General features: G+C 43.0%; 1 protein-coding gene across 1 annotated transcript in view; it reads right to left on the bottom strand.

The window, feature by feature from the left end:
• rftn2 (raftlin family member 2) overlaps positions 1-27,902 on the bottom strand; it is a 104,040-nt gene that overhangs the window by 72,655 nt on the left and 3,483 nt on the right. Inside the window, exons 4-5 of the mRNA XM_080198776.1 lie at positions 12,263-12,446; positions 1,812-1,923 (exon numbers count right to left, since the gene is read on the bottom strand). Of these exons, the coding sequence (XP_080054902.1) occupies positions 1,812-1,923; positions 12,263-12,446 (296 nt within the window). The remainder of the gene's footprint in view (positions 1-1,811; positions 1,924-12,262; positions 12,447-27,902) is intronic.

Below are 27,902 nucleotides of genomic sequence, written 5' to 3'. Positions count from 1 at the left end.
TATTTTGACTGTGTACACTTCCATTGGAATTTATTGTATATTTTAGAAAGGGTTTGTTCTGGTAAAGTTGACACATACACTAAATTTACTGCCTTCTAAGTCTGAGCAACACACTCTGCCTCCCAAATAAATCAGCAAATGTTGTCATTTTGCTCATAGAAGTGAAATACATCCACTCTGGTCACAACTGTGAAAGATATGTCTGTCCAGCCAGTAGTTGTTACTACTATGTATGCAGAGTATATATTTGTGACAGCAATTCCATTGCAAACACCAAGATTGAAATTTTAAAGCTAAATCATTCACCTAAAATTAAACAACACTGAAGCAAAAACTGCATTTCTGTCAGTTTCAAAACTAACACATTCTTATATTTTTAAAAACTGGTTGGCAGTAATGTGCATAAGGAACATATGCAGCAGTTGGTGGCTCAGTGAGGTTACCTATTAAGCAACTTCAAGAGTGGAGCTCTATTATCGCATAGCAAGAACAAGCAATAAGAAAAGTGTTATGGTTCAGATCAGAAACTCCAAAGTGTTTTAAAGAGCCTGTCTGGATCATAAGTTTTGCATCTTGAATTTGGCTAGGATAAGCTTGATATGTTTCATTTCAGGTATGATTCAAATGACTCACTAGGTACCCTTTTTTAAACAAAGTTTAATTAAGAATATAGTTAACATTATGGAAAGAAAATTAGCAACAACTTTTATCAATGAAAAACAAAACAAAACAACCATGATAATGCATAGCCCTTAATAAATATATCTAAGATGTTCCAATCAAACCAAAACTTTCCATAGAAAAACCCTTTAAACAAGTTCAACACAGAAAGTCTAATGCTTACATGATACTAGAATTGAGTCCTTTGGTTAGAGAATTGAAAACTCTCAGTCTTGAAAGTTCTAGTAGTTCTTTTGACACACCCAGAATAGATCGAAGTCAAAACAGCTTCCCAGAATCCCAGGGAGACTCTGGTCAAGCCACTGACAGCAGGCTTTCTAGTCCAGGAAGGAAGACCTTGTTTTCACATAACCAGCAGAATGTCCAAATAAATCAGGGAGAGAAACACTTCTTTTCAGTTTGCTGTCCTTTCTAAAAACTAACAGTAGCTCAGAACTGAAAATGAAAGAGCTCCTGTCACCAGACCTGCCAACCAGTTTTCCTCCTAACAATGCAGGGCCATAAAACTAACCCCAGAGTAAACATAAACAACCCCCATTTAAACCACTTAAGGAACAATAAGAAGACTCCTCATAGACTCCCCGTCCTTCTCAGAAAACCCAATTTACACTCCCCATGACCTGACTTGATTATCACTGACCTGACAATCCCTCTTGACCAACCCTACCCAATTACTTCCCTACCCATCCACCACCCTACCCAGTTGCCACCTTATCCACCCACCCATTTACAAACTGACACACCTATTTACAAAACTACACACCAATTTACTAACACATTGAGAAGCCTGTGGGGAGATTTAAAAACTTACCAGAACATGGCAACGAGCGCTGTAAAATGTGTGTGTGGCTTCTGTGTGGATTTTCTTTGCTGCTTTCTTTGAAGATTCCTGCACTGAGGAAACTCTTCAGCACTGGGGATCAGAAGTGGATTGGAGCCTTTTAAATGGATGTAAATGTGTAGTTTACTGTGTGATCTGTGTCAGGCACAGCGGTTCTAGCTGTGATTGGAAGTTTTGGGCTACTATCTCATTGATCTGACTTAGTACTTATCTATTAATTATCTACTGTGGACGCAACTCTGACAGTGACAGAACAAGATTCACTAAGGTGAGCATTGAGAGTGAATACCTTGTCTAACAGTCCCTTCACAACATCAGTGGAGAGTGTTTGATTGCTTATGGACCATTCTTCAACAACTAACTTGCAGTTTCTTTGCTCTCCTTGTTCTGCCTTCTTTCTCCTGTATTAAAGTAAAATGAACAGAAATCATATAAGAGTAGTGAATGATAAATTAAGAATTACGGTTTCCTTTTAGATATTTGGAGGAAATAGCTATATGTTCATCTTAGAATTGATTTCATCATAAAATATTTCAATCCAAGTTAGTTTCTGCTTAAAGCAGTCATTGTCTCATAAAGGGGAGAAAAGAACTCTTGCAAATTTATAAAAAAGTTTTGGATGAGATCAGTTTGTTTTTCTCTAAACGAAGTACCAAAGCAAATTGTTTACTTTTTCCTTGTATTCCTATTGTAAATTCAAAATCTTCATTCTTAAAACTCCACTATTATAACATTAAGAGCAAAATAAGTTGGAGGGAGTGAAATTCTACCAGTCTCTTGCCATAATGCCCGCAGTGGACTGGTGCAACCATTACAGAACTTCAGCCCCTATTAGAAATGACTTTGTATTCTGGATTACAAAAGTATATGCCAGCAATTGTGTAAGTAATAGAGAGACAGAACTTGCCATTGACTTCAAGAAAGCAGCTCACAAAGATTTAGTGGGTTCTAGAAGATCTGTGGCATCCAGCAACAGTTAAGTAATGAAGAAGACTGATCAGGAAATCAGATTTTAAAATCCTCAGATAATAAAGCAGAAAGTAAAAATCACAGATTATAATTCAATTTAATTTTCCACTAAGCAAAATAAAAAATTGGAAATTTTAACATGGGGTTAAGGTAGAAGCTGAAATATAATAAATTAACATGAAAAATCAAATATTTAAAAACAAATGCAAATTTGAAAACAATATGAGATTTGGGGTGGGCTGGCTAGATGGATACAGAACTGGGTTGGTCATAGAAGACAGAAAGTAGTGGTAGAAGGGAGATTTTCAGAATGGAGATCGGTAGCTAGCGGTGTTCCATAGGGATTAGTGCTCGGACATCTGTTATTTGTAGTACATATAAATGATCTGGAGGAAAATGTGAGTGGTCTGATTAACAAGTTTGCGGATGACATGAAGATTGGTGGAGTTGCTGATAGTGCCAGAGATTGGCAGAGGATACAACAGCATATTAATAGATTGGAGACTTTTGCACAGAAATGGCAGATGGAGTTTAATCTGGACAATGTAAAGTGATGCATTTTAGAGGATTAAGTTTAGGTGTGAATTATACTGTAAATGGCAGAACTCTAAAGAACATGAACATACAGAGGGATCTGGACTTGGAGGTCCGCAGTTCCCTAAAGTGGCAACACAGGTGGCCAAGGTCATTAAGAAGGCATATGGTATGCTTGCCTTCATCGACTGGGGCATTGAGTACGAGAGTTGGGAAATGTTGCAGCAATATATAGTTAGGCTGCATTTGGAGTATTGCGTGCAGTTCTGGTCACCACATTATCAGAAGGACATGGAAGCTTTGGAGAGAGTGCAAAGAAGGTTCACCAGGATGTTGCCTGGTCTCGAGGATGTTGGCTATGAGGAGAGGTTGAATAAACTAGGATTGTTTTCACTTGAAAGACAGAGGCTGAGGGGAAACTTGATGGAGGTCAACAAAATTATGAGAGGCATAGATAGGGTGGATAGTCAGAGGCTTTTTTTAAGGGGAGGCTTTTTACGAGGAGAGTGGTGGGTGCCTGGATGCACTGCCAGAGGAGCTGGTGGAGCAGGCAGAACATTTAAGAAGTATCTGGATGGGTACATGAATAGGAAGGGAAAACAGGGATATGCACTAAGGACAGAAGGTTTTTTTTAGTTTAGTTAGGCAATCATGATTGGCACAGGCTTGGAGGGCTAAACGGCCTGTTCCTGTTTCTTTGTTCTTTGTATACTATGAGGCAATGACACTGCAAACTTATAAAATTAGCTCTTTGGCATCAATGAGGTTGTTCAGCAGTAATTATGATTTCAAACATCACTAAAAGCTCAGTTGCGCTTCATTGAACAAAATTTAACATTTTAAATGATTTTTACAGCAAGAATAATATGTAAAAATTTGAAATTCATGTCAAATCATTGACTATGTATCGATTCCACATCAGCAAAATTGAAACAGAATATCCTATGAAAGAATCAGATTTCCACACTTAATTGCTTGTGTGTAGATGTCGGAAGCTGCTGTAACTTTTACACAGTAATGATGATGAGTGCATACATTTTGTAATGCTGTAAAATCCATCAAATTAAATTTCATGCCAATATTTTATTACCTGTAGAAATGTACATGTACACCAAAGTCCATTTGCCTGTAAGGAAAGTTGTGTTCCACTGAAACTAGTGCTAGTGGCTAAATTGTGATCAAGTTAGTCACATTTACTAGTCAGCATTTTTAACTGAATAATAAATCACAAAACTAAATCACAAAACTGTTTCTGAAATGCTAATTGTATATTTAAAATAAACAGGTTTTCTCCCTTCTCTGGTTCACAAGATTGAACTGTGCTTTATATGCTCTGTCCGAGGCCAGAACTCTCTGTTCACCTGATGAAGAGGGAAACCTCGAAAGGTTGTGCGTTTACTATCAAATAAATCGGTTGGACTAAAACCTGGTGTTGTCAGACTTTTTACTGTGTTTACCCCAGTCCAACGCCGGCACATCCACATCATCACAAGATTGATACAGTAAGAAGTCTCACAACACCAGGTTAAAGTCCAACTGGTTTATTTGGTAGCAAACACCACTATCTTTCGGGGTTCTGCCCTTCAGCAGGTGAGTGGGGAGTTCTGATCACAAACAGGGCATATAAAGACACACACTCAGTTTACAGAATACTGATTAGATTGCGAGTCTTTACAGCTAATCAAGTCTTAAAGCTGCAGACAATGTGAGTGGAGATAGCATTAAGCATAGGTTAAAGAGATGTGTATTGTCTCCAGACAGGTGTTTATCCCAGTCCAACGCCGGCATCTCCACATCATCATAAGATTGATTCCAGAGATAAGAAAAGTTTGTCTTATGAAGAGAGATTGGGCACTTTAGGCCAATACTCCCTGGAGTTTAGAAGCATGAGAGGAGATCTAATTGAAGTGAACAAAATGATGAGGGGAAATTGCAAAGTAGACGTGGCGAGGAGGTTTCCTCTTGTAGGTAATCTAGAACAAGAGGTCATAGTTTTAGGATAAGAGGTAGCAGATTTAAAACAGAGATGATGGAAAATTCCTTCTCACAAAGAATCATGATTGGCACAGGCTTGGTGGGCTAAAAGGCCAGTTCCTGTGCTGTACTTTACTTTGTTCTTTGTATATTATGCGGGAATGATACTGCACGCTTATAAAATTAGCTTATCGGAGCCGGTGAGGTTGTTCAGCAGTAATTATGATTTGTAGAATTCACTACCTCAGAGCATGGTGGATGCCAGGACATTTTGTAAATTTAAGGAATTGGTGGATAGATATCTGATTTGATTTGATTTATTATTGTCAATCTTTCAACATGCAGTGAAAAATATTGCTTCTTGTGCACTATACAGACAAAACATACCATTGATAGAGAAGGAAACGAGAGAGTGCAGAATGTAGTGTTATGGTCATAGCTAGGGTGTAGTTTAAAAGAGTTAGAATGAAGTTTCAGAAGCCTAGAACAAGAGTAAAAGGCAGAATTAGAAGGTATGCTAGGCACAGCTTGCAAGAAGTCTCCTCGCTCTGGTGCTGTCTTGGACTGGATATTTAATTAGAAAAGGTTTGAAGGGCTATGGTAAATGGGCAGGAAAGTGAAATTGAGGTCAAGATTTTTTTATTCATTTGTGGGACACGGGAGTCACTGGCTCTCTAGCATTTATTGCCCATCTCTAGTTGCCCTTGAACTGAGTGTCTTACTTGGCCATCTCAGAAGGCAGTTGAGAGTCAATCACATTGCTGTGGGTCTGGAGTCACATGTAGGCCAGACCTGATAAAGACAGTAGATTTCCTTCTCTAAAGGACATTAGTGAACCAGTTGGGTTTTTCTGACAATTGACTGGATTCACAGTCATCAGTAGATTCTTAATTCCAGATATTTTTTAATGAATTCAGATTCCACCATCTGCTGTGGCAGGATTCGAACCCAGGTCCCCAGAACATTAGCTAAATTTCTGGATTAACAGTCTAGTGATAATAGCACTAGGTCATCGCCTCCCCAAGGTGAGATCAGCCATGGTCATATTAAATGGCGGAGCAGGCTTGAAGGGTTAAATTGCCTACACCTGTACATAGTTCTTATGTTCTTTTTCATTCATGTTGCCCAACCTCCCTCTCATATCCCCTTTCCTTTCCACCCCTTTTCTTCCCATCTCCTCATCCCTTCCACGGGCCAGTTTCTTTAGTACTATAAATAGAATGTAGCATTACAATCATTTTCAAGATAAATTCCGCTAAGCCTGCAGAGCTGTGGAAAGGATATAGCAGGACTCAGGTAGGAGAGTCAGGAGGAGCAAAATGAGGATAGGAGGCAGGGATGGAATCACAACTTTGAATCCTGATACCCAAAAACAGGAACACTGATGCAAGGACACATCTTGTGGTGGCATCTGGCATAATGGTGGGTGGTGTCTTTGAACATTAGGCAAGCAGAAGTGAATGGCAGCAGTGTTGAAGAAAGTTACATAAAAAACATATGTAGTTAAATTTAAATTAAACTTAGCCTTAGAAAATAAGGGTTTAAAAACGTATCTGGAAGTCATGAATGTCCTGAAACACTGCCAAACACGTGGAGGTATCAAAGATAAGTAGACAACAGTCAATGGACAATAGTCAGGGGAACAGATAGGTGTTCCTGTGGCTGGAAACGGGACTGTAGAATGGTGTTGCCTCTGTGTGGGGGCATCCTGAAATGGGAGAGTAGACCAACAGATGTCATTGTCTACATTGGCACTAATGACATAGGCAGGAAGAGGGAAGAGTCCTGCAAAGACAATTCAAGCATTTAGGTAGGGAGCTTAAGACCAGGACTTCTAGGATAGTAATCTCAGGATTATTCCCTGTGCCACATGCTACTGGGGCTTTGAACAGGGAGATGGTACAGTTGAACATGTGGCTAAAGAGCTGGTGTAAGAGTGAAGGCTTTAGATGTATAGATGACTGGAATGACTTCTGGCGAAGGTATGAGCTGTAAAAGCAGGATGGCTTGCACCTGAACTGGAGGGGCAGCAATATCCTGGGCAGGAGGTTTGCTAGTGCTGTTCTGAAGGATTTAAACTAGAGTAGCAGGGAGGTGGGAACCAGAACAGCAGCTCAGTAAGTGCAGAGACTGGAGAAGAAAATGAGACTGACATAAACACAGCACAAAGTAAGAGCAGGCAGAGGGAAGCCACAAAGCTCAGCGGGGCTGGAAGTCTGGAATGCATTTGCTTCAATGCAAGAAGTATAACAAGTAGACAGACAAACTGAGAGCCTGGATTACTGCATGGAATTATGATGTTGTTGCAATTACAGAGATATCGTTAAAGGAGAGATAGGACTGGCAGCTTAACATTCCACAATATCGTTGTTTTAGGTGGGACAGATGGGGAAGCAGAAGGGGTAGGAGATTTGCATTGCTGATTAGGGAGCACATCACAGCTGCATTGAGGGACGACACATTGGAGGGATCTTGCAGTGAGACGATATGGGTGGAGCTCAGGAATATGAAGGGTGAAATCACAATATTGGAAGTGTCCCAACAGCCCACAGGAGAAAGAGGAGCAGTTGTATAAGCTGGACAAGTTGGGCTGAAGGGCCTGTTTCCATGCTGTAAACCGCTATGGTCAGATACTGAAAGGTGTGAAAAAAGTAGGGTAGTTGTGGTGGGTAACTTTCACTTGCCCCATATTGACGAGGACTCCCTTGCAGTCAGGGGCTCAGATGGAGAGCAATTTGTTAGATGTATCCAGGAGGGTTTTTTGATACAGTATGTTGACAATCCAACCAGGGAAGAGGCCACACTATACTTGGTATTGGGGAATGAGCTGGACCAGGTGATTGATATTTCAGTGGGGGAGCATTTTGGGCTTCGTGACCATAATTCCATAAGATTTTGGGTTGTCAATGGATTAGAACAAGAGTGGTTCTTGGGTGAGGGTGCTTAATTGGGCGAGGGCCAATTACATCCAAATTAAACTGGAACTGGGGAATGTGGATTAGGAGCGGCTATTTGAGGGCAAATCCATATCTGGCATGTGGGAGGATTTTAAAGGCCAGTTGATTGAAGTGCAGGACAGGCATGTCCCTGAAAAAATGAATGATAGAAAAGGCAACCATTGATTGCAAGGGAAATGGTAAGCTTAGTCAAAAGGGAAAAGGAAGCATACGATAGGTCCAGGCAACTAAAAACTGACAAAGCTCTTGAGGAGTATAATGAAAGTAGGAAAGAACTTAAACGTGGAATTAGGGGAGCTAAAAGGGGCCATGAAATGTCTTTAGCAAACAAGGTTAAGGAGAATCCCAAGGATTAGGAGCAAGAGGGTCACAAGAGAATGGGCTACTCTGCCCATTCAAGGACAATGGAGGGAAGTTATGCATGGAGGCCACAGGAAGTGGTGAGATCTTTAATGAGTACTTTGTATTGGTATTCACCAAGGAGAAGGACATGATGCATGTTGAGATCAGGGACAGCTGTGTGAATGCTCTAGAGAATGTCAATATATCGAAGAAGGAATTGTTGGATATCCTAAATTGCATTAAGATAGACAAGTCCCCTGAGTCAGATGGGATCTATCCCATGTTGCTGCGGGAGGCAAGAGAAGAAATAGCTGGGGCCTTAATAAATATCTTCACATCCTGTTTGACCACAGGTGAAGTTCCAGAGGACTAGAGAATAGTTAATGTTGTTCTCTTGCTTAAGAAATGAAGCACTGATAATCCAGGAAATTAAAGGCCAGTGAGCCTGATGTCAGTGGGGGGGAAGCTTTTGGAGAAAATACTGAGGGACAGGATATATGCAAGTTTGGAAGAAAATGGATTAGCTAGTAACAGGCAGCATGGTTTTGTATGGGGATGGTCATGTCTCACCAACTTGATTGAGATTTTTGAAGAGGTGACAAAGATAATTGATGAGGGCAGGGCTGTGGATGTAGTTGACATGGACTTTAGTAAGGCATCTGACAAGATCCCACATGGCAGACTGGTACAAAAACCAAAATCATGTGGGATTCGGGGTGGGCTAGCTAGATGGATACAGAACTGGTTTGGTCAGAGTAAGAAGTCTGATAACACCAGGTTTAAGTCCAGCCGATTTATTTGATAGTAAGCTCACAAGCTTTTGAGGTTCCCCTCTTCGTCAGTGAAGGAAGAGTTCTGGCCTCAGACATAGCATATAAAGCACAGACAGTTTACAGATTACTGATTAGAATGCGAATCTTTACACATAACCTGCTATTCAAGTCTTAAAGTGGCTAACAATGTGAGTGGAAGGAGCACTGGGCACAGGTTAAAGAGATGTGTATTGTCTCCAGACAGTACAGTAAGTGAGGTTTTACAAACCCAGGCAAGTCATGGGGGTTACAGAAAGTGTGACATGAACCCAAGGTCCCGGTTGAGACCGTCCTCATGTGTGCGGAACTTGGCTATCAGTCTCTGCTCAGCGACTCTGCGCTGTCGTGTGTCGTGAAGGCTGCCTTGGAGAATGCTTACCCAAAGGTCAGAGGCCGAATGCCTGTGACCACGGAAGTGTTCGCCAACAGGAAGGGAACAGTCTTGCCTGGTGATTGTCGAGCGAGGTTCATTCATCCGTTGTTGTAGCGTCTGCATGGTCTCCCCAATGTACCACGCTTCGGGACATCCTTTCTTGCAACATATTAGGTAGACAACGTTGGCCGAGTTGCAAGAGTATGTACCGTGTACCTGGTGGATGGTATTCTCACGTGTGATGATGTCATCCATGTCGATGATCTGGCATGTCTTGCAGAGGTTGCTGTGGCAGGGTTGTGTGGTATCGTGGTCACTGTTCTCCTGAAGGCTGGGTAGTTTGCTGCGAACAATGGTCTGTTTGAGGTTGCGTGGTTGTCTGAAGGCAAGAAGTGGGGGTGTGGGGATGGCCCTGGCGAGATGTTTGTCTTTATCAATGATATGTTGAAGACTCCGGAGAAGATGTCGTAGCTTCTCCGCTCCGGGGAAGTACTGGACGACGAAGGGTACTCTATCCACCGTGTCCCATGTTTGTCTTCTGAGGAGGTCGGTGCGGTTTTTCTCTGTGGCGCATTGGAACTGTCGATCAATGAGTTGAGCGCCATATTCTGTTCTTATGAGGGCATCTTTCAGTGTCTGGAGGTGTCTGTCATGATCCTCCTCATCTGAGCAAATCCTGTGTATATATTCGCCTGTGTCTTCATTCACCTGATGAAGAGGGGAACCTCGAAATCTTGTGAGTTTACTATCAAATAAACCTGTTGGACGAAAACCTGGTGTTGTCAGACTTCTTACTGTGTTTACCCCAGTCCAATGCTGGCATCTCCACATCTTGGTCAGTGTAGACAGAGGGTAGAGTGTTTTTCAGAATGGGGATCTGTAGCTACTAGTGTTCTGCAGGGATCAGTGCTGGGACCTCTGTTGTTTGTAGTATATATAAAGGATATGGAGGAAAATGTGAGTGGTCTAATTAGTAAGTTTGTGGATGACAAGAAGGTTGGTGGAGTTGATGATAGTGCTGGGGATTGTCAAAGGGAAGATAGGTAGAATGGGGATTTGGGAACAGAAATGAAGGTGGAGTTTAATCTGGACAAATGCAAGGTGATGCACTGTGGAGGATCAAATTCAGGTACGAATTATACTGTAAATGGCAGAACCCTTGGGAAATTTAACATACAGAAGGATCTGGGCATGCAGTCCACAGGTCCCTAAAAGTGGCAACACAGGTGGTCAAGGTGATTAACAAGATATATGACATGCTTTCCTTCATCAGCTGGGGCACTGAGTACTACAGATGGCAAACCATGTTACAGCTATATAAAACCTTGGTTAGGCCACATTTGGAGTATTGCGTGCAGTTCTGGTCACCACACTACCAAAAGGACGGAAGCTTTGGAGACAGTTCAAAGAAAGTTCTCCAGGATGTTGCTTGGCCTCGAGGGTGTAGGCTATGAGGAAAGGTTGAATAAACTAGGATTGTTTTCACTAGAAAGACAGAGGCTGAGGGGAGACCTGATAGAGGTCTACAAAATTATGAGAGCCATAGACAGGGTAGATGGTCAGAGGCTTTTTCCCAGGGTGAAAGTGTCAGTTACAGGGGGAACAAGTGCAAGGTGAGAAAGGGAAAGTTTAAGGGAGATGTGCAGAGGAAGTTATTTATGTAGAGAGTGGGGAGTGCCTGGAATATTCTGCCTGAGGAATTGGTGGAAGCAGGCACATTAGCAATAGGTAACAGGCATCCGGTTTGGAACATGAATAGGGAGGGAAAAGAAGATAGTTAGGGCATCATGATCAGCATAAGCTTGGAGGGCCAAAAGGCTTGTTCCTGTGCTGTACTTTTCTTTGTTTGTACACTCTCATCCAACCAGACCTGAATATGCCACATCCAAGTACTCACTCACCCATGTACCCATTCACTCACACACCAATGCACTCATCCCCAGTCATTCATTGACCGACAGGACCTTTAAATATTTAGCAAAATATAAAGGAGGGTGTGCTCCCCCCACCCCACCCCATGACTCTACTGTGATCCGGTGAAGCTTTCCAGGAGATGCTGGATGTTTCTCTATCACCTGTAATTGGAAGATCCCTGAAGTAAAGGGCAGTAGTGTTACGTCAGCAGCTATGTATGCAGCACATTGAATTAGAATATGATTCAGGCTGGTGTTGAATTAAAAAAACTTCTTTCATAGAATTCCTACAATGCAGGAGGAGGCCATTTGACCCATCAAGCCTGCACTGACAACAATCCTACCCAGGCCCTATTCCCGTGGCCCCCCACATTTACCCTGCTAGACTCTCTGACACTAAGGGCAATTTAGCATGGTGAATCAACCTAACCTGCACATCTTTGGACTGTGGGAGGAAAGTGGAGAACTCGGAAGAAACCCATGCAGACCTGGGGAGAACGTGCAAACTCCACACAGTCAGTCATCCAAGGCCGGAATTGAACCCAAGTCTCTGGCACTGTGAGGCAGCAGTGCCAACCACTGTATCACCTTGCCATCTTTCAAATTGAATGATCAAGGAGAGTATATTATGAAAGAAATTGCTAACTACATCTAAATTCTAATGATCACAGCAGACAAATAGTTATACTGCCTCAATGCTGTCCTCCTGGAATTAGAATTGGATTTTGACTTTTTAGCTTCACTATGATAATACCCTGCTTCAAATATGTGACGATTATTACAAGCATCTGACTTGAAGCCCTTGCAATTTTTGATATAGAACTCTTAATTGCACATTCAAAAAAAATCACAAAACTTTAACTTACCCTGATTTCATTTTAGTTAATATAACTCTGTAGATGTAACTCAATGGGGACCGTTTCCTTTGCCCCACAGAAAGAATTGTAGGGTGAATGGTGGCAACAACATATCCTTTCCTGTAATACCCTTCCAATTTAGAATTAAGGTCCAGGAGAGAGGAGATCTTGATAACATCTGGATTCGAAGAACCTATAATGTTAAGAACAAAAGATGGGCAAGTGAGCACTCTCATTAAAGGTGAACACAGTTTGAATTCAGATGCATCCTAATTCCTAAAATTTGAAACACGTGGACTATTAATTTCCATCTGGCAGACGCATGCCCCTGAGTCTATATTCATTTACAATATAACAATCATATCACCATAAAGTTACTGTTATGTTTGTGAAGGAATCTACAGTTTGAGGGACCAGAGGGGAAGAGTGTACAAACTGTTGTCTAAACAGACGGCATGTCAAAACATTTTGCTGGATGCACTCACCCTGATTTCAAAGGCTGATTTTTTTTGAGTCAGACCCTAAATGAAAGGGAAACTAAATCTTCATATTTCTAGGAAAGCTGAATCTTCAGGTTTTTATAGGAACCAAATCTTCAGGTTTCTTAGGAAACTGAATCTTCAAGTTTCTAAGGAAACCAAAACTTCAGATTTTAGGGGAAACTGAAACTGGTTGAAACCAGATAAAGTACTGGAAGTCACCTGAACATTCATCACTCGATGGTGCAGCGCAGGATAGTTGAAGAAAAGGAAGGCTGGATCCAGGAGCTGGCAACAGGAAAATACAAGGATCCGGTGGTAGCTGTTTTTGTTGCTCAAAGATAGTTACTGACCAAACTTGACCATATAGTGCACTGAGGATTGGGATAAGGATAATTCTGTGGATCTACACCATCAAGACTGTCATGAGCAAAACTGAGAAGGTTCTGGACAGGCAAACTATTTTGGTGAAGACCGTGCCAATGGAACTCAGATTGATTGTAAGCTGCTATCACAAGATCACAAGAAATAGAAGCAGGAGAGGCCACAAGGCCCTTCAAGCTTGCCCCGCCATTCAATATGATCATGGCTGATCTGTGCTGGCCTCAACTCCTTTTCTGTGCCATTTCCCCATAGCCGTCTATTCCTTTATCCTATCAAATATTTATCCACCTCCACATTAAATATTTCTACTGATACAGCCTTCACTGCCCTTTGGGGCAGAGAATTCCACAGCTTCACCACCCTCTGCAAGAAGAAATTTTTATGCACTTAATCTTAAAGGACCGGTCCTTTATTTTGTAGTTATGTCTCCTTGTTCGAGATTCTCCCATTCGTGAAAACATCCCACCATCTACCCTGTCAAGTCCCTTCATGATCTTATATGTTTGAGTAAGGTCACCCCTCACTCTTCTAAAGATCAAGGAATACAGATCCAAGCTATTTAACCTCTCTTGACAGGTCAACCCTCTCATTCCAGGAACTACCCAGGTGAATGTTCTTTGGACTGACTCCAATGTTATTATATCCTTTTTATGTAAGGGAACCAAAACTGTATGGAGTATTCCAGATGAGGCTTCACCAACACCCTGTACAATTGCAACAAAACCTCCTTATTTTTAAATTCCAACTCTTTTGCAATAAAGGTCAAAATGCCATTTGCCTTCTTAACTAACTGTTAGACCTGCTTGATAGCTTTTTGTGATTCATGCACTAGAACACCCAAGTCCCTTTGTACTTCTCTCACCTGCTGTCTCTCTCCATTTAGATAATAATCTGCCTTTTGATTCCTCCTACCAAAGTGCATGACCTCACACTTCCCACATGAAACTCCATTTGCCAAGTTTTCACCCAGTCATCCAATCTATCTATACCCCATTGCAGAATCACAATATCCTCATCACAATATACCCTTCCACCTATTTTTGTATCATTGGCAAATTTGGAAACCTTACATTCTGTTCCTTTCTCCACGTCATTAATGTAAATAGTGAACAGTTGCAGGCCAAGAACTGATCTCTGCAGTACAGCTCTAGTTTCATTTTTCCACTCTGAAAAAGACCCATTTATTCCAACTCTCTGTTTTCTATTTGACAGCCAGTTTTCAATTCATGCTAACACATTTCCTCCAATTCCATGGGCTTTTGTCTCTGGGTCTTGAGGGGAGACTGTCCTAGGTCAGAAAGGGACTTCTGATGGAGGCCTCTCCTTCCCCACCCACACACATGCCCCTATCAACCCGAGATGTAGGCGTAGTCATTTTTTCTTATTCCCAATCTGTCATTCATCCACCAGCCTAATAATTGAGGCTGGATGGGAATAGGCCTTTTCGTGGCAATTAAATGATCACCTATGATCATTTATAGGAGAAGGGCAGGCTCTCCCCATTCCTGAGGCACTGCCCGGGATCCTGCCCACTCCGCCTTAAAATTGTTTCTGGGGTGGCGTGAGCAATTTCATGCTGTCCCCACCTTAAAACCCACTACTGCAGGGGGAGGGGTTATGGAGGGTGGAGTATAAAATTCTTGCCATAGAAATATGGGAAAAAGCAGCATGAGTCAACCATTTGGCTCCTGGTGAATGCTTCACCTTTCAGCTTGATCGGGCGAGTTTCCCTCAATATCCCTATCTCCATTAACATCTTTATCAGCTAGAAATCTATCTACCTAATTGAGCATATATAATGACAGAGACTACCAACATCCACCGTCCTCCGTGCAGAAGTTTCTATATATCTCAATCTTAGGTGGCCAACATATCACTCTGATACACTCTCCATGCATGCGATCACTGGTGTGGACACATAATTCAGGGAGAATCAGGAAACGCAATATTCTCTGGAGGGATGGTGTTTCCTGATTTTCCATGTCCCTTGCCAGCAATGTCACGAGATTCATACCCACAAAAGGACACACATCCACAGACACACAGATTTCAATGTATTCATATATCATTAATGGCCCTCATCACCTGATACCCTCCTCACTAAATATTCATACTATGTCAACATGATGCCACATTGGCAAAGTTCACAATAGGTTTGGTGAAAGGAGGGACAGTCAAAAGGATCTCGTTGAGGGGAGCAGACGTAAGCATAGCCCCAGGAGTGTAGAGGGGAAGAGGTTCATAATTGGTCACTGCCCTGGCACTGCCCCCGGCACAGATGATCCTAGTTGGGAGCCTCATGGAGGCAGATTCATATATGTGTGGTGAGAGGGGGATAATGGGCACTGGGGGCAGTTGGGAATGTTGGTGATGACTGTAGGGGGAAATGGGAATATTGGTTGCTGATTGTGGGATGGGAGTGGGAGAATCCTAGATACCTCCATGGTGGTGGGGGGGGTGAGGCGGGTGCTGTGAAGTTCTTGTTCTGATTGGGTGCCAACCGAGCTATAGTGATGCTATAAGCTATGCCCACTCTTTTTTTCAATCCCGTGACTCAAAATCTGAGAGAAAGCTGGTCTTTAGAGATGGAGAGCTTTGCTCCAATTTTTTGTCTGAGCCTTAGAAAGTTTGGTAAGGTTCCTTAATGACTCCTGATTCTGAGCACCCCAACCATGGGAAACATTCTTCATGCATACAGCCTGCAGAGCCCTGGGAAAGCTTTCATGCTTCTCATAGATAGTCTTTCAGTCCTCTGCACTCTCAGAATGCATGTCATTCTCCATACTGTCTCCTCATAGGATAATCCCACAGTCCCTGGAATCAACCTGGTGAACTTTCGTTGCAATTCCTTGATGGGAGGTCTAGCTTTTACTAGGTAAGGAGACCTACAGGAGACAAAACTCCAGGTGAGGTATCAGAAGGGCTGTTGTTAACTGCTGCTGGAGCTTTTCAATCCTACACTCAATCTCTCTTATAATCAAGGCTAACTTGCCATTGCCCCCTTACTTGCTGACCACATCTGCATGTTTGCTCACAGTTACTTGTGAACAAGGGCAACTAGGTCCATTTGGCCATCTAGATTTCCCATTATCCAGGAAGGACTCTGATTTTCTATTCCTCAGCCTACAGTGGAGGGCCTCACACTTTTGACCCTCATACTCCATTCCTGGCCACTCACTTAGCCTGTCTATCTCCCTTTGAGGTCATTTTACATCCTCCTCACAAATTACATTAAGGCAGGACATGCAATGACCTGGCTGCAAACGCTGCACAGACAGCATTCTCTGAGGGCTCAAAACCAGGTAAACAAATTCTGCAGGGTTGCCTGACGTATGCCTCTGCCTCATATCATGAATACTGGCCAAGGCTTAAACATATGCATATTGATGGTAATGTGAGACAATAGATGATGTATTGATAGATCTGCATCATTGGAATCTGTGGACAAAGTGCCATGTCATTAAATCCTTCATGTGCACTGCAGCAACTAGCAGAATGATAATATAGCAAAACTGAATATTGTAGACTGATTTATATAATCATTGGGCACCAGTGTCACCTGTGTGCCTTCAAAATTTCTTAATTTGTTTTCCATTGCTATGCCTAAATGAAGCCCTGACATCCACAGCTGAGGTGAAGACGGACTACTATTTCCTGTTGACTGTGATGACTTTGGGGGCCCAAGGTTTAGTGGACCCTGACCTGCTGAAGGTCTCCTGCACAGAATCAGGTGCATTCTCCTCAGCCCGACCTACTTGAGGCAATGCGGTTACTGGGAGGGAGGAGTATGAGTGCACAGCAACCTTAGAGTTACTTAGGATGAGGCCCCCAAAGTGCCTGGCTGTGTCTCCTCCATTCCTGTCGGTGCACAATGGTATCTCCCTGGCTTTTTAAGGAGAAGGTACACCTGGAAGCAAGGTCAAGGTGCTTTGTCCTCCTCTTACCTTGCTATTGATGCATGGTTAGAGGAATACAGTGCATGTCTGAGTGCATATCTAGTAGCCACTTGTATTGCTGGGCCTGGGTCTCCAAAGCAGACACTAGCCTTCACAAGGAAGCAGCCAAGTGCTTGCATGCTGAAGCCATGACAGCAAACAGAATAGCTCAAGTCAGTGCATGGCCTTTGATATCGCTGCCTGATGTTCCCTGTCTGCTTCTCCAGCAGGTCTCCAATGGCTGAATCCTGAGGCTCGTCATCTGCATGGGGCTCAGCAGGGGCCTGGTCTCCAGCAGCCCTCTGAATGTCAGAGACCTGACTGTCGCATCCTCTGCTATCTGCGAACCCATGTCAGTGATGTGGTCACCAGATTGTGACTGAACCTAATCTAGAACATATACCCACTGCGGTGGAAGTCTCTGTGTTGGTGGAGGGTGCAGATGAATGCCTTGATGGTATACCCCTTGAAGGTCCTTAGTCTTCCTATTCAGATGTGGGGATGGGGTGGCTTGAAGGACAGGGGCCTCTTATGCCTGAAGTGGGAATGGGTTCCAGAGGCAGCATTGAAGAAAATAAAGAATCAATACAGAAGATATGTATAAAGCATTTACTTCTACATGTCCAGCTGAAAGGAGCAGACTGGAGGCATTCTTGCTAGATGGCTGGACAAGTCTAATGTCCCAGCACAGACCCGGTCATTTTTTTCTCCTCCCAGCTCCGCAGCCTCTTCCTCAAACAGGGTTAAAATCCTGATGTCAGACATCTCTCCTCCTGTCTGTGCACATTGTGTTTATTGTACATGTTCTTCTGCAGACAGGGAGGAGCATTGAGAGACATGGGCATGGATACATGAGCAGTTTCACAGCATTTATATTCCCTTGTGGCCCCCACAGCTGTGTTTGCCTAACTTGTGAGAAGAATCTGCTCTGGGGAATTTGAAAAGTTAAAGCTGTTAAATATAAGCTGTTCTTGTTTTGGCAAAGACTTAAATTGAATAAAAATGGCATGCATTATAACTTTTGTATAATTGAGATAATCTCTGTCCTGTTCAAAAAATAAACCACTTTTTGCCTTTGCCCTTGTCCCATTCACACTTTGCTCAAAACCCATTACATCTCTAACTTTTCCTAGTCCTGGTGAAAGGTCACAGATCTGAAATATTAACTTCATTTCTCCCACAGATAGTGCCTAACCTGTTGAGTATTTTTCAGCATTTTCTGTTTTATTTTAAATCCCTGCACAGGCATGAGACCTACTAAAAATATGTGGAGTATTACATTCAGCCCACATAATGTATCTGATGAAAATGCCCATCACTGAATCTTCTTTGTGACAGCTCTCTGCAGTCGCAAACTTGCAACGTTTCATGACCTGATGAGTGTGACACTGCATCGAGTAGACGGTGGCACTTATAGCAGGTCGTTCATCCCCTTGCAGCACTGGAGTCAGGTTCTCTGATGATCCCCACAAGTATTGACCTGTATGGCAACTTCCATCCAGGCTGCCTTGGTCTGGTGGGCGGCGTCCTGCTGTCACCCTTGGGAAAGAGAATAGCTCTCTCTCCTTTTCCAGACAGCCTGGAGGTGAACCAGTCTGCAGTGAAGTGAATGGAGGCCACATGATGTTTGGTGTCAGACATCTCTCTTCGAATGGGCGTGATGGGGTGGGGGGGAGGGTGTCAATCTCCAAAGGTGGTGCTTGATGATGAAGTGAGCCATTCTTTGATTGCTGACAATGAATTACCAGCCTGGATATCCCTTAAATATGGTGCCCTGTCTTCCAATCTGTAAAGTAGCAGGAGCACTATACAGTTGCTGCCCTCCTGCTTCAAGATTTGTCAGGTTATCCACTTTGGTAGCAAAATTAGCTCAGCAGATTATTATTTGAATGGGTGTAAATTGAAAGAGGTGGATACTCAACGAGACCTTGGTGTTCTTGTGCATCAGTTGCTGTAAGCAAGTGCACTTGTAAAGAAGGCAGTAAAGAAGGCAAATGGTATGTTGGCCTTCATAGCAAAAAAATTTGAGTATTGGGATAGGAACGTTTTGCTGCAATTGTGTAGGGTGTTGATGAGGCCACACCTGGGGTATTGTGTGCAGTTTTGGTGTCCTTGTCTGAGGATGGAAGTCCTTGCTATAAAGAGAGTACAGTAAAGGTTTACCAGACTGATTTCTGAAATGGCAGGTCTGTCATATGAGGAGTGACTAAATTGGTTAGAATTATATTCACTAGGGTTTAGAAGACAGAAACTGCGTTTAGGACAGATCTTGATGGGTTTGTGTCTTTATATGCCCTGTTTGTGAACAGAACTCCCACTTACCTGATAAAGGAGCAGTGCTCCGAAAGCTAGTTGTTTGTGCTACCAAATAAACCTATTGGACTTTAACCTGGTGTTGTGAGACTTCTTACTGTGTTTATGCCAGTCCAATGCCGGCATCTCCACATCATGGCTACCAATTGACACCACAAACTGCCAGCTCCAAGTGGAGAGGATCTCCAAGAAGATAGTGCATATTGACACAGACATCAAGTTTCTATAAAGATGCAAGAAAGCAGACAAGATACCGAAAGGACTACAGATCACGATAAGTTTGTGTCTTCATATGCCCTTTTTTTGAACAGAACTCCCACTTACCTGATGAAGGAACAGCGCTCCGAAAGCTAGGGTTTGTGCTACCAAATAAACCTGTTGGACTTTAACCTGATGTTGTGAGACTTCTTACTCTATTTAGAAAACCCAGCATTCTGTATGCTTTATTAACCGTTTTCTCAAACTGTCATGCCACCTTTAATGTTTTGTGCCCAAATACCCCATATCTCTCTGCTATTTCACCCCCTTTAAAATTGTAACCTTTAAGTTATATTGCCTCTCCGCCTCCTTCCTACCAAAATGAATTACCCATGCTTCACTGCATTTAATTTCATCTGCTACATGTCTGCCCATTTCACCTTCTCTTGAAGTTGATCACAATCCTCACATTACTACCAAGAAATCTCTATAAATGCTGCCGAATATGAAGAAATAGAAATGTAAAGAAAGACAAAAGTTTGGAGCTACTTCTGTCAGGGCAAAAATTAATGCTTATTCAATGAGAGGTACCTATGGGAAAATAAAGGGCAGATTAGATTGAAACTGGCTTTCCAGAGATTGAGGGGTCTACAATAAGATACACAGGTATCAGATTAAATGTGATCCATAGAGTTGACTGCAAGAAAATCTTCCTTGCACAGAGGATTGTGAGACTGTGGAATGCACTACTACTGGAATTAGTGGATAGACTGGGAGGCGGGAAGGCTGGTAAAATGGTGTATGAAGCCACTGGGAAGCTACTTTATCATGGGTAAGAAAGGTGGTAGACAGCTGGCCTGGAGCCCAATTGATCTACTAAAATGGCTCCAACCACCTCTGTGACATTTTACCAATTGCAAAGGCACTCACTGCCTCTTGGGGAGATCATTGGGTGAACTTTGATGACCTCCCAGTGGATTTTGGTTTGGGAGGATGGGAGAGGGGTTTTCCTTTAGGGATAGTCAATGGTCCAAGGAGGAGCACTGGAGTAGTATGGATGCTGCCCAGGGCAACCTGCATCCATCTTGTTGGGGCCTGCCTTACTTTACCTTACTTTGAGGATATATGCCCATTGATGTATCTTCTTCTTCCAGTTGTAGCCCCAGCAGTGGCCGCCACTAATGGCGGTGCTGCTGAATTTGTATCCCTCTAAATACAGGAGCTCTCAGGGCTAGGGCACATACTTAATATGGTGGCAGCCAATTAATTGTTTACAACCAGCAAAATTCAGCCGAAGTTCCCACTTCTTGCTGAATCAATGTCATAAACCTTTGGCCTTACCGAGAGGGTATCTGCAAAATTCAGCTAGATAACAACATTTAATAAGCTAGATTGTTGAAGGAAAGAGGGATTAAAGCAAAAGGAGCACAGCATAGCTACCACATATGTGGAGAATCAATAACAACACAACTTGTTTCTGTGTTGTAATTTCTATGTAACCTGTGTTCTGTCAATAGTATTTTATTTGTCTTCCAGGCAGACCAGCAGCAGAACAGCATTGATTGTTGTTACACTGAACTCCACAGTCTAAATACTGCAGCCTCCCACATAAGACAGCTAACATAGCAATGAATAGCTTAATGAGAAAAACATAAGTCATTCCAAAAATATGCATGGCACTAATTGCATGCCATTCCTGTGGTTGTGCAGCACATGTGCATATTCATTGCATATTGATTGCGTTCTAAATAAATAGGTGGTGAGTATTAATGAGAGATTTACTTTAACTCCAATAAAGGACTCAGCATCAGGCATTTGACGTGTCACGTGCAGCAGTCCTCTGCACTAGGTGATTGCACTTTTTTACCGATTTCCTGTAACTTACGCAGCCTGGAGGAGTCTTTGTTTCACTGTTAAGTTCAGTGTGACAGTTTGCAGTCCTTCTTCAATTACTGGAAGGGACTGCTTCTCAGTTTCTAAAGGGCCATTCATCCTGACTATCTGCCTCTCTTCCATGGCTGTAGCTACATCTGGGTGTTCCCTGGAGAGGGGCATGCAGTGTCCACCAATAATCTTGAAGCCTTCCACAACCAATGGCTGGTGGGGCTGGAGCGGTTCTGGTGTGCACCATCACATTTTAATTGAAGTTAATCATGGCGATTCTCCCAAAAAGATTCTAAGTATTGAATTCATGTAAAAACAGGGGCAAATCCCTCTGGTTTTTTCAACAAGAGTTTGAAAAAGTATCTCTCACACTCTGTACATTGCAGAGTGCACCAGTCTGATTCAAATTAAAATGATGGGTATTGGCTGATATGTCAGTGTCGAGATTGGCGCATGTGCAGTGGCCCTGTCTGCTGGCCTCACCATTGCTGGCCAGCCATGACCCCCTATTGCTGCCCTGCATGCCACCCACAGCCCGATTGCTGACCCCCCCAAATGCTCAGGCCAGTCTCAACTCCTCCTCCACAGCCCTGATCCCCACAGCACCCCCCTTCCCCCAGCAGCCTGACAACCTCCCCACAGTCCTGACATGCCTCCTGCAGCTCTGACCCCTCAGTAGGCTGACCACCCCACCCTGATGGCCAGCCCCGATCACTGGCTCCCCCCCTTCTGTCATTCAGCTCAAATGCAGAGTGGCAGTGGAGTCCCCACCCCACAGATCACTCCAACCACCCCCCCGAGGCCCTGCCCCCATCAGGCCCCGTCCCTTTGGCACTGCCCTATGCCTGGTGGGCAGTGTCACATGCCCCCTGGGCATTGGCACTTTGTTCCTTGGGAAGTGACAGATGACTGACCCTCTGGCTGGCCTTGATTGTCCCTCTCTTCACTCCAGGGGGGTCAGGTCACTAGCATGTGGGGAGCTATAGTAAACCCCGCTGGAGTGAACCACTCCTGGCGGGGTGGGGTGAAGACGCTAGTGGCCCAGAAACTGCAGCCCCAGGCCCACTAATACTATTTAAAATAGATTTAAATTATCATCTGCATATATTATGCAGCCATCAGCACGGAGCTGAAGGCGGCAGAAATCCGCTAGGAGATGCGTGGAGGCTCGGATATCCAGTGCGAATCGTGCAAATCAGCCACCACTAAAGTCTCCTGTCCTGCTGCACTAAAAAAGCAGCGCAGCGGGATGGGAGAATCGCCCCCACCCCCTCCCCTGTCACCACCCCATATGTTTTCTTTTAAAGCTTTTTGTTTTTTATTGCAGTGAGGGGAGGGTCTCATAGAAACCTATAACATTCTAACAGCACTAGACAGGGTAGATGAAAGAAAGTTGTCCCCAGTGGTGAGGGTGTCCTGAACCAAAGATCACAGTCTGAGGATACAGCTCAGACTGCTTAGGACAGAGATGAGGAGAAACTTCTTCACCCAGAAAGTGGTCAACCTGTGGAATTCACAACCACAGGAAGTAGTTGAAGCCCAAAACATTGTATGTGTTTTGGTAGCAGCTAGAAATAGCTTGAGGCAAAGGGGGTCAAATAATATTGCAGGGGGTGGGGAAGGTGTGGGAGGGATCATTGGATTGGATGATCAGCCATAATCATAATGAATGGAAGACCAGGATCAAAAGACCGAATGGCCTTCTCTTGCTCCTATTTTCTGTTTCTATGTATAATAGTGCTGCAAGCTCAAAGAACAGAACTTATCTTTCCACTCTGCACTCTGCAGCCTTTTGGATTCAATTTGGAGTTCAACAGCATTGGATCATAACCTCTGCTTCATCTTGTACGATATATCTTCTTCTTCTTTTGCTGAGTTAGTCTCGTTTCTCTTTCTACATTCTTTCATGTTGCATTCAGATATTTTTTATGTAGATAATTATGCCTCATTTGGACATAAACTTTATTTCTTTATCATTTCCATTACCATTCTCTTTGGCTGTTGCATCAATAAGTCTTTTATTATTCAGCCTTCCCTGGTCTTTGCCCTCTCATAGCTCTTCTACTTTATTCTTCCTGTCCCCATCCCTTTCCCACTAGCTTAAAAACTCTTCTATTTATATATTTCTTCAGCTGTGATGAAAGCTCATCAACCTCAAACTTAGTTCTCTTTCTCCACAGATGCCACCTGACCTGCTGACTTTTTGTAGCATTTTTTGTTCTTATTTCAGATTTCCAGCATCCACAGTACTTTGCTCTTGTTGAGTATGTGTTGTGTTTCCATCCGTATCATTCCAGGAGGCAAGATTAGACCAGTCTCCAGAAATGGCAAGGAGGGGTAGTTACCTTGCTGACTCCACATTTTCAGCCGGAGATCTTGGAAGTCAGGGAGCTTGTGCCAGGCCATTTACTTCGCTATTCAGCTAAGGGACATATCACTTAGAGAATGTATTCACTCCCCAGAACATCATGCAGCATGCTACTTCAAACAAGTATCCATTCATCTTGGCTCCATTGATGCTGACAAGTGCATAATTGGGGAAGATTTTAATTGTATCCACAAGGCGAGTGACCACTCTGGTAACCTGTATTACTGGGTAGTGATGGGAAAGCTGAGGGACCTAGCTGATACCTGTAACTTGGTGGCCATCTGGTGAAATGTCTAGTCTATCCTTACTCCAGTGTTTTAGAATCCAACACCTTTACATTTCTTGGGCATACACCTTTTGTATTCCGGCAGCTTCCATGTGACATGTTCAGAATACCTCCTAGTGTGGGTGAAGCTAGTTCTGTTTTAACAGACTAATTCCATCTGATGGGCAGAAGGGCTTCCCCTTTTTGAGGCTATGATGGGACCTGGACAGGTTCACACCCAGGACTTCTGTGAGAACACAAACAGATCAACCAGCAGTGGAAATCCAGAATACAGCAACATTAGTATAGAAAAACATTAACATATAAAAAAGAGGTTTTTCCAAACTAGGGGAATCAGGGGATTTGAGATAATGTGGGAAGGTAGAGCTGAGGATGTAGAATCAACCACATCTTGTTGATGGTGGAACAGATTTCATGTGCTGATTAGCTATTCCTGCTCCTACTTACGTTTTTTAATCTTTGATTTGGTGTTCATTGTTTACTTAAAATAAGTTTTATGCTTCATCCAAGTTTCAGCTCTTTCCATCTCTTCAGATGTTGCTACTTAAGTGTATTGGACTGAATCTTCCTCCAGTTTGGGATTGTCTGCAACAGAGGGTAAGACTGGGACTTCCAGCCCCACCCCAGAGTCATGGCACATTTTGCATGTAAGACAGCTACCAAGAGGGATCATTCTGCTATTAAGGAGCAGTATGTCTTGCAGTGAGATATCCATGAAAGGAGCAAAAGAAATAAGAGGCACAGGCAAAGGGCAAAGTAACTTCAAATAAAATTTTAAACCTTTTCACAAGTTGACCAACTTACAAAAAGAGGCAAGAGAATAGCCAAGCAGCGGAGGGAAGTCTTCAAGGTACTCTTCATCTCCACAATCAATTAATTGGGTCAGGACAGGCAAGCATTGCGAGGCTAATATTCCTCTAGTGTAACAGGAATAGAAATTGTACTTGTAAAAGTAGGGATATAGTAATGGGCACTGTGATTGATTTTCATTTTCCTGCAATCTTGGGTGGAATACAAAGAAAAATCCAGTCCATTAACTCTTCCATGAAATAGAAGTCAACCTTTTCCTTTCAGCTTTCCCTTTGTTTCATTTAGACCAATGAAGAATTTTATTATCACCCAGTCTGCAGTTTTGATTGAAAGGTCTACACCTGAAATGTTCTTTCTTTTCTCTTCACAGATTCTGCTGGAGCTGCACCTATTTCTGACATTTTCTGTTTTTGTTAATAAATTCTTGTTCAAAGGACTTTAAGAAAACACCTAGAATATGTCTACTGCGAATATCTTTGGGAAACATCTGAAAGTTTGAGCCAAGTTGAGACTAAGACAAGATGACAAAAGGTATATTATTGGGAGGTGACGTCCTAGTGATAATATCACTAGACTATTACTCCAGAAACTTAGCTAATGTTCTGGGGGCCCAGTTCAAATCCCGCCATGACAGATGGTGGAATTTGAATTCTGTAAAAAAGTATTTGGAATGAAGAATCTACTGATGACCATGAAATCATTGTTAATCGTTGGGAAAATCCATCTGGTTCACTAATCTCCTTTAGGGAAGGATGTTGTATACATGGACTACATGGCCTTTGACAAGATACCTCATGGTAGACTGGTACAAAAGGTGAAGTCACACGGGATCAGAGGAGAGCTGGCAAGATGGATACAGAACTGGTTTGGCCATAGAAGACAGAGGGTAGCAGTAGAAGGGTGCTTTTCTGAATGGAAGGTTCTGGGACCTTTGTTGTTCGTAGTATATATAAATGATTTGGAGGAAAATGTAATGGTCTGATTAGTAAGTTTGCAGATGACACAAAAACTGATGGAGCTATGGGTAATGAAGGGGATTGTCAGAGATACAGCAAGATATAGATCGGTTGGAGAGTTGGGTGGAGAAATGGCACATGGAGTTTAATCTGGACAAGATAATGCATTTTGGAAGGTCCAATGCATGTAGGAATTATACAGTAAATGGTAGAAACCTTAGGAGTATTGACAGGCAGACAGGTCTAGGCATACATGTCCACCGATCACTGAAAGTGGCAACTCAGATGGATAAGGTAGTCAAGAAGGTATAGGGCATACTCGCCTTCATTGGTCAGGGCATTGAGTATAAAAATTGGTGGGTCAGGCTGCAACTGTACAGAACCTTAGTTAGATCTCATTTGGAATACTGTGTACAATTCTGGTCACCACACTACCGGAAGGATGTGGACGCTCTGGTGGGAGTGCAGAAGAGGTTTACCAGGATGTTGCCTGGTTTAGAAGATATTAGCTATGATGAGAGGTTTGTTCTCACTGGAACAGAAGAGATTGATGGGTGGCCTGATAGAGGTGTACAAGATTATGAATGGCATGGACAGAGTGAATAGTCAGATGCTCTTTCCTGAGGTAGAAAAGTCAAGTACTATGGGACAGGGGTTTAAGGTGCGTGGGGGAAAGGTTTAGAGGAAATGTGTGAGGCAAGTTTTTTACACAGGGGGTGGTGAATGTCTGGAACATGCTGCCTGGGGAGGTGATGGGATCAGGTACGATTGCGGCATTTAAGGGGCAACTAGACAAATACATGAATAGGATGGCAATGGAAGGATACAAACTCTGTAAGTGCATATGGTTTTAGTTTAGGCACGCATCGTGATCGGTGCAGGTTTGGAGGGTTGAAGGGCCTGTTCCTGTGCTGTACTTTTCTTTGTTCTTTGAAATCTGCCATCCTTAACTGGTCTGGCCTACATGTTGCTCCAGAGCCATAACAATGTGGTTGATTCTCAGCTGCCCTCTGAAATGGCCTAGCAAGCCAGTTGTCAAGAACGCAGCTCACCACCTCCTTCTCAAGGGCAATTGGGGATGGGCAATAAAAGAGATGCCCATGCCCCACGAATGAAAAAGAAACGAAGAGTAGTTCCAGATTTTTGTATGGACATCAAAAGATTTCTACTCATGCTTTAAAACATGGTGGCATGGTGGCATAATAGTTAGCACTGCTGCCTCATACCACCAGGGACCCGGGTTCAATTCCAGCCTCATTCCACTGTCTGCGTGGAGTTTGCACGTTCTCCCTGTGTCTGCATGGATTTCCTCCGGGTGCTCTGGTTTCTTTCCACAGTCCAAAGATGTGCGGGTTAAGTTAATTGGCCATGCTAAATTGCCTGTTAGTCTCGGGGGACTAGCAGGGTAAATATGTGGGGTTATGGGGATAGGGCCTGAGTGGGATTGTTGTTCATGAGTTGTCAATGAGGCAAATGGCCTCCTTTTGCACTGTATGGATTATATGAACTGTTTAACACCAAAATAGTTAAATAATAGGAACTTGCTGCTCTTGTGGGCTCAGGAATAAAATCTCCTTTTCTGGATCATTTCGGTTCTATATCCAATTTCTGATTCATCCTCGCTAACTGGTTCCAGTGTCAATTGCCAGGGGCTCGGTGGGATTGGAACAATTGCTTTCAGTATTCTTTAGGCGGTCAAGGAAAATCCAGTCAGGATTTTTACTCCTAATTACTAGTGACCATGTTCTACAGATATATATATTTTATTTATGGATGCTGTGTTAAATCCGTTCTGTGGTAATGGACACCATAGCTGAAAAAAATGCTGACAATCACTGCATAAGATTACCTGGTGACAAATAGTCAGTGTGGCACTTGGCTTCAATGAAACCATAGACCAGCACAGGACTGAGCACCTTCAGAAAGGCTCAGTAGGGGGGGAGAGGGGAATGGAAATTTATCAGAGCTAGGGAAGAAAGAACAAACGGCATTAACTTTCATCCTACTAACTTCAACCATGGAGCATTCACTGAATA

This window comes from Carcharhinus amblyrhynchos, chromosome 11 (genome assembly GCF_965287045.1).
Source record: "Carcharhinus amblyrhynchos chromosome 11, sCarAmb.v2.hapA, whole genome shotgun sequence".
NCBI classification, from domain to species: Eukaryota; Metazoa; Chordata; class Chondrichthyes; order Carcharhiniformes; family Carcharhinidae; genus Carcharhinus; species Carcharhinus amblyrhynchos.
Note: the sequence above shows the minus strand (reverse complement) of the source record. Positions and strands in the feature narration are given on the sequence as shown.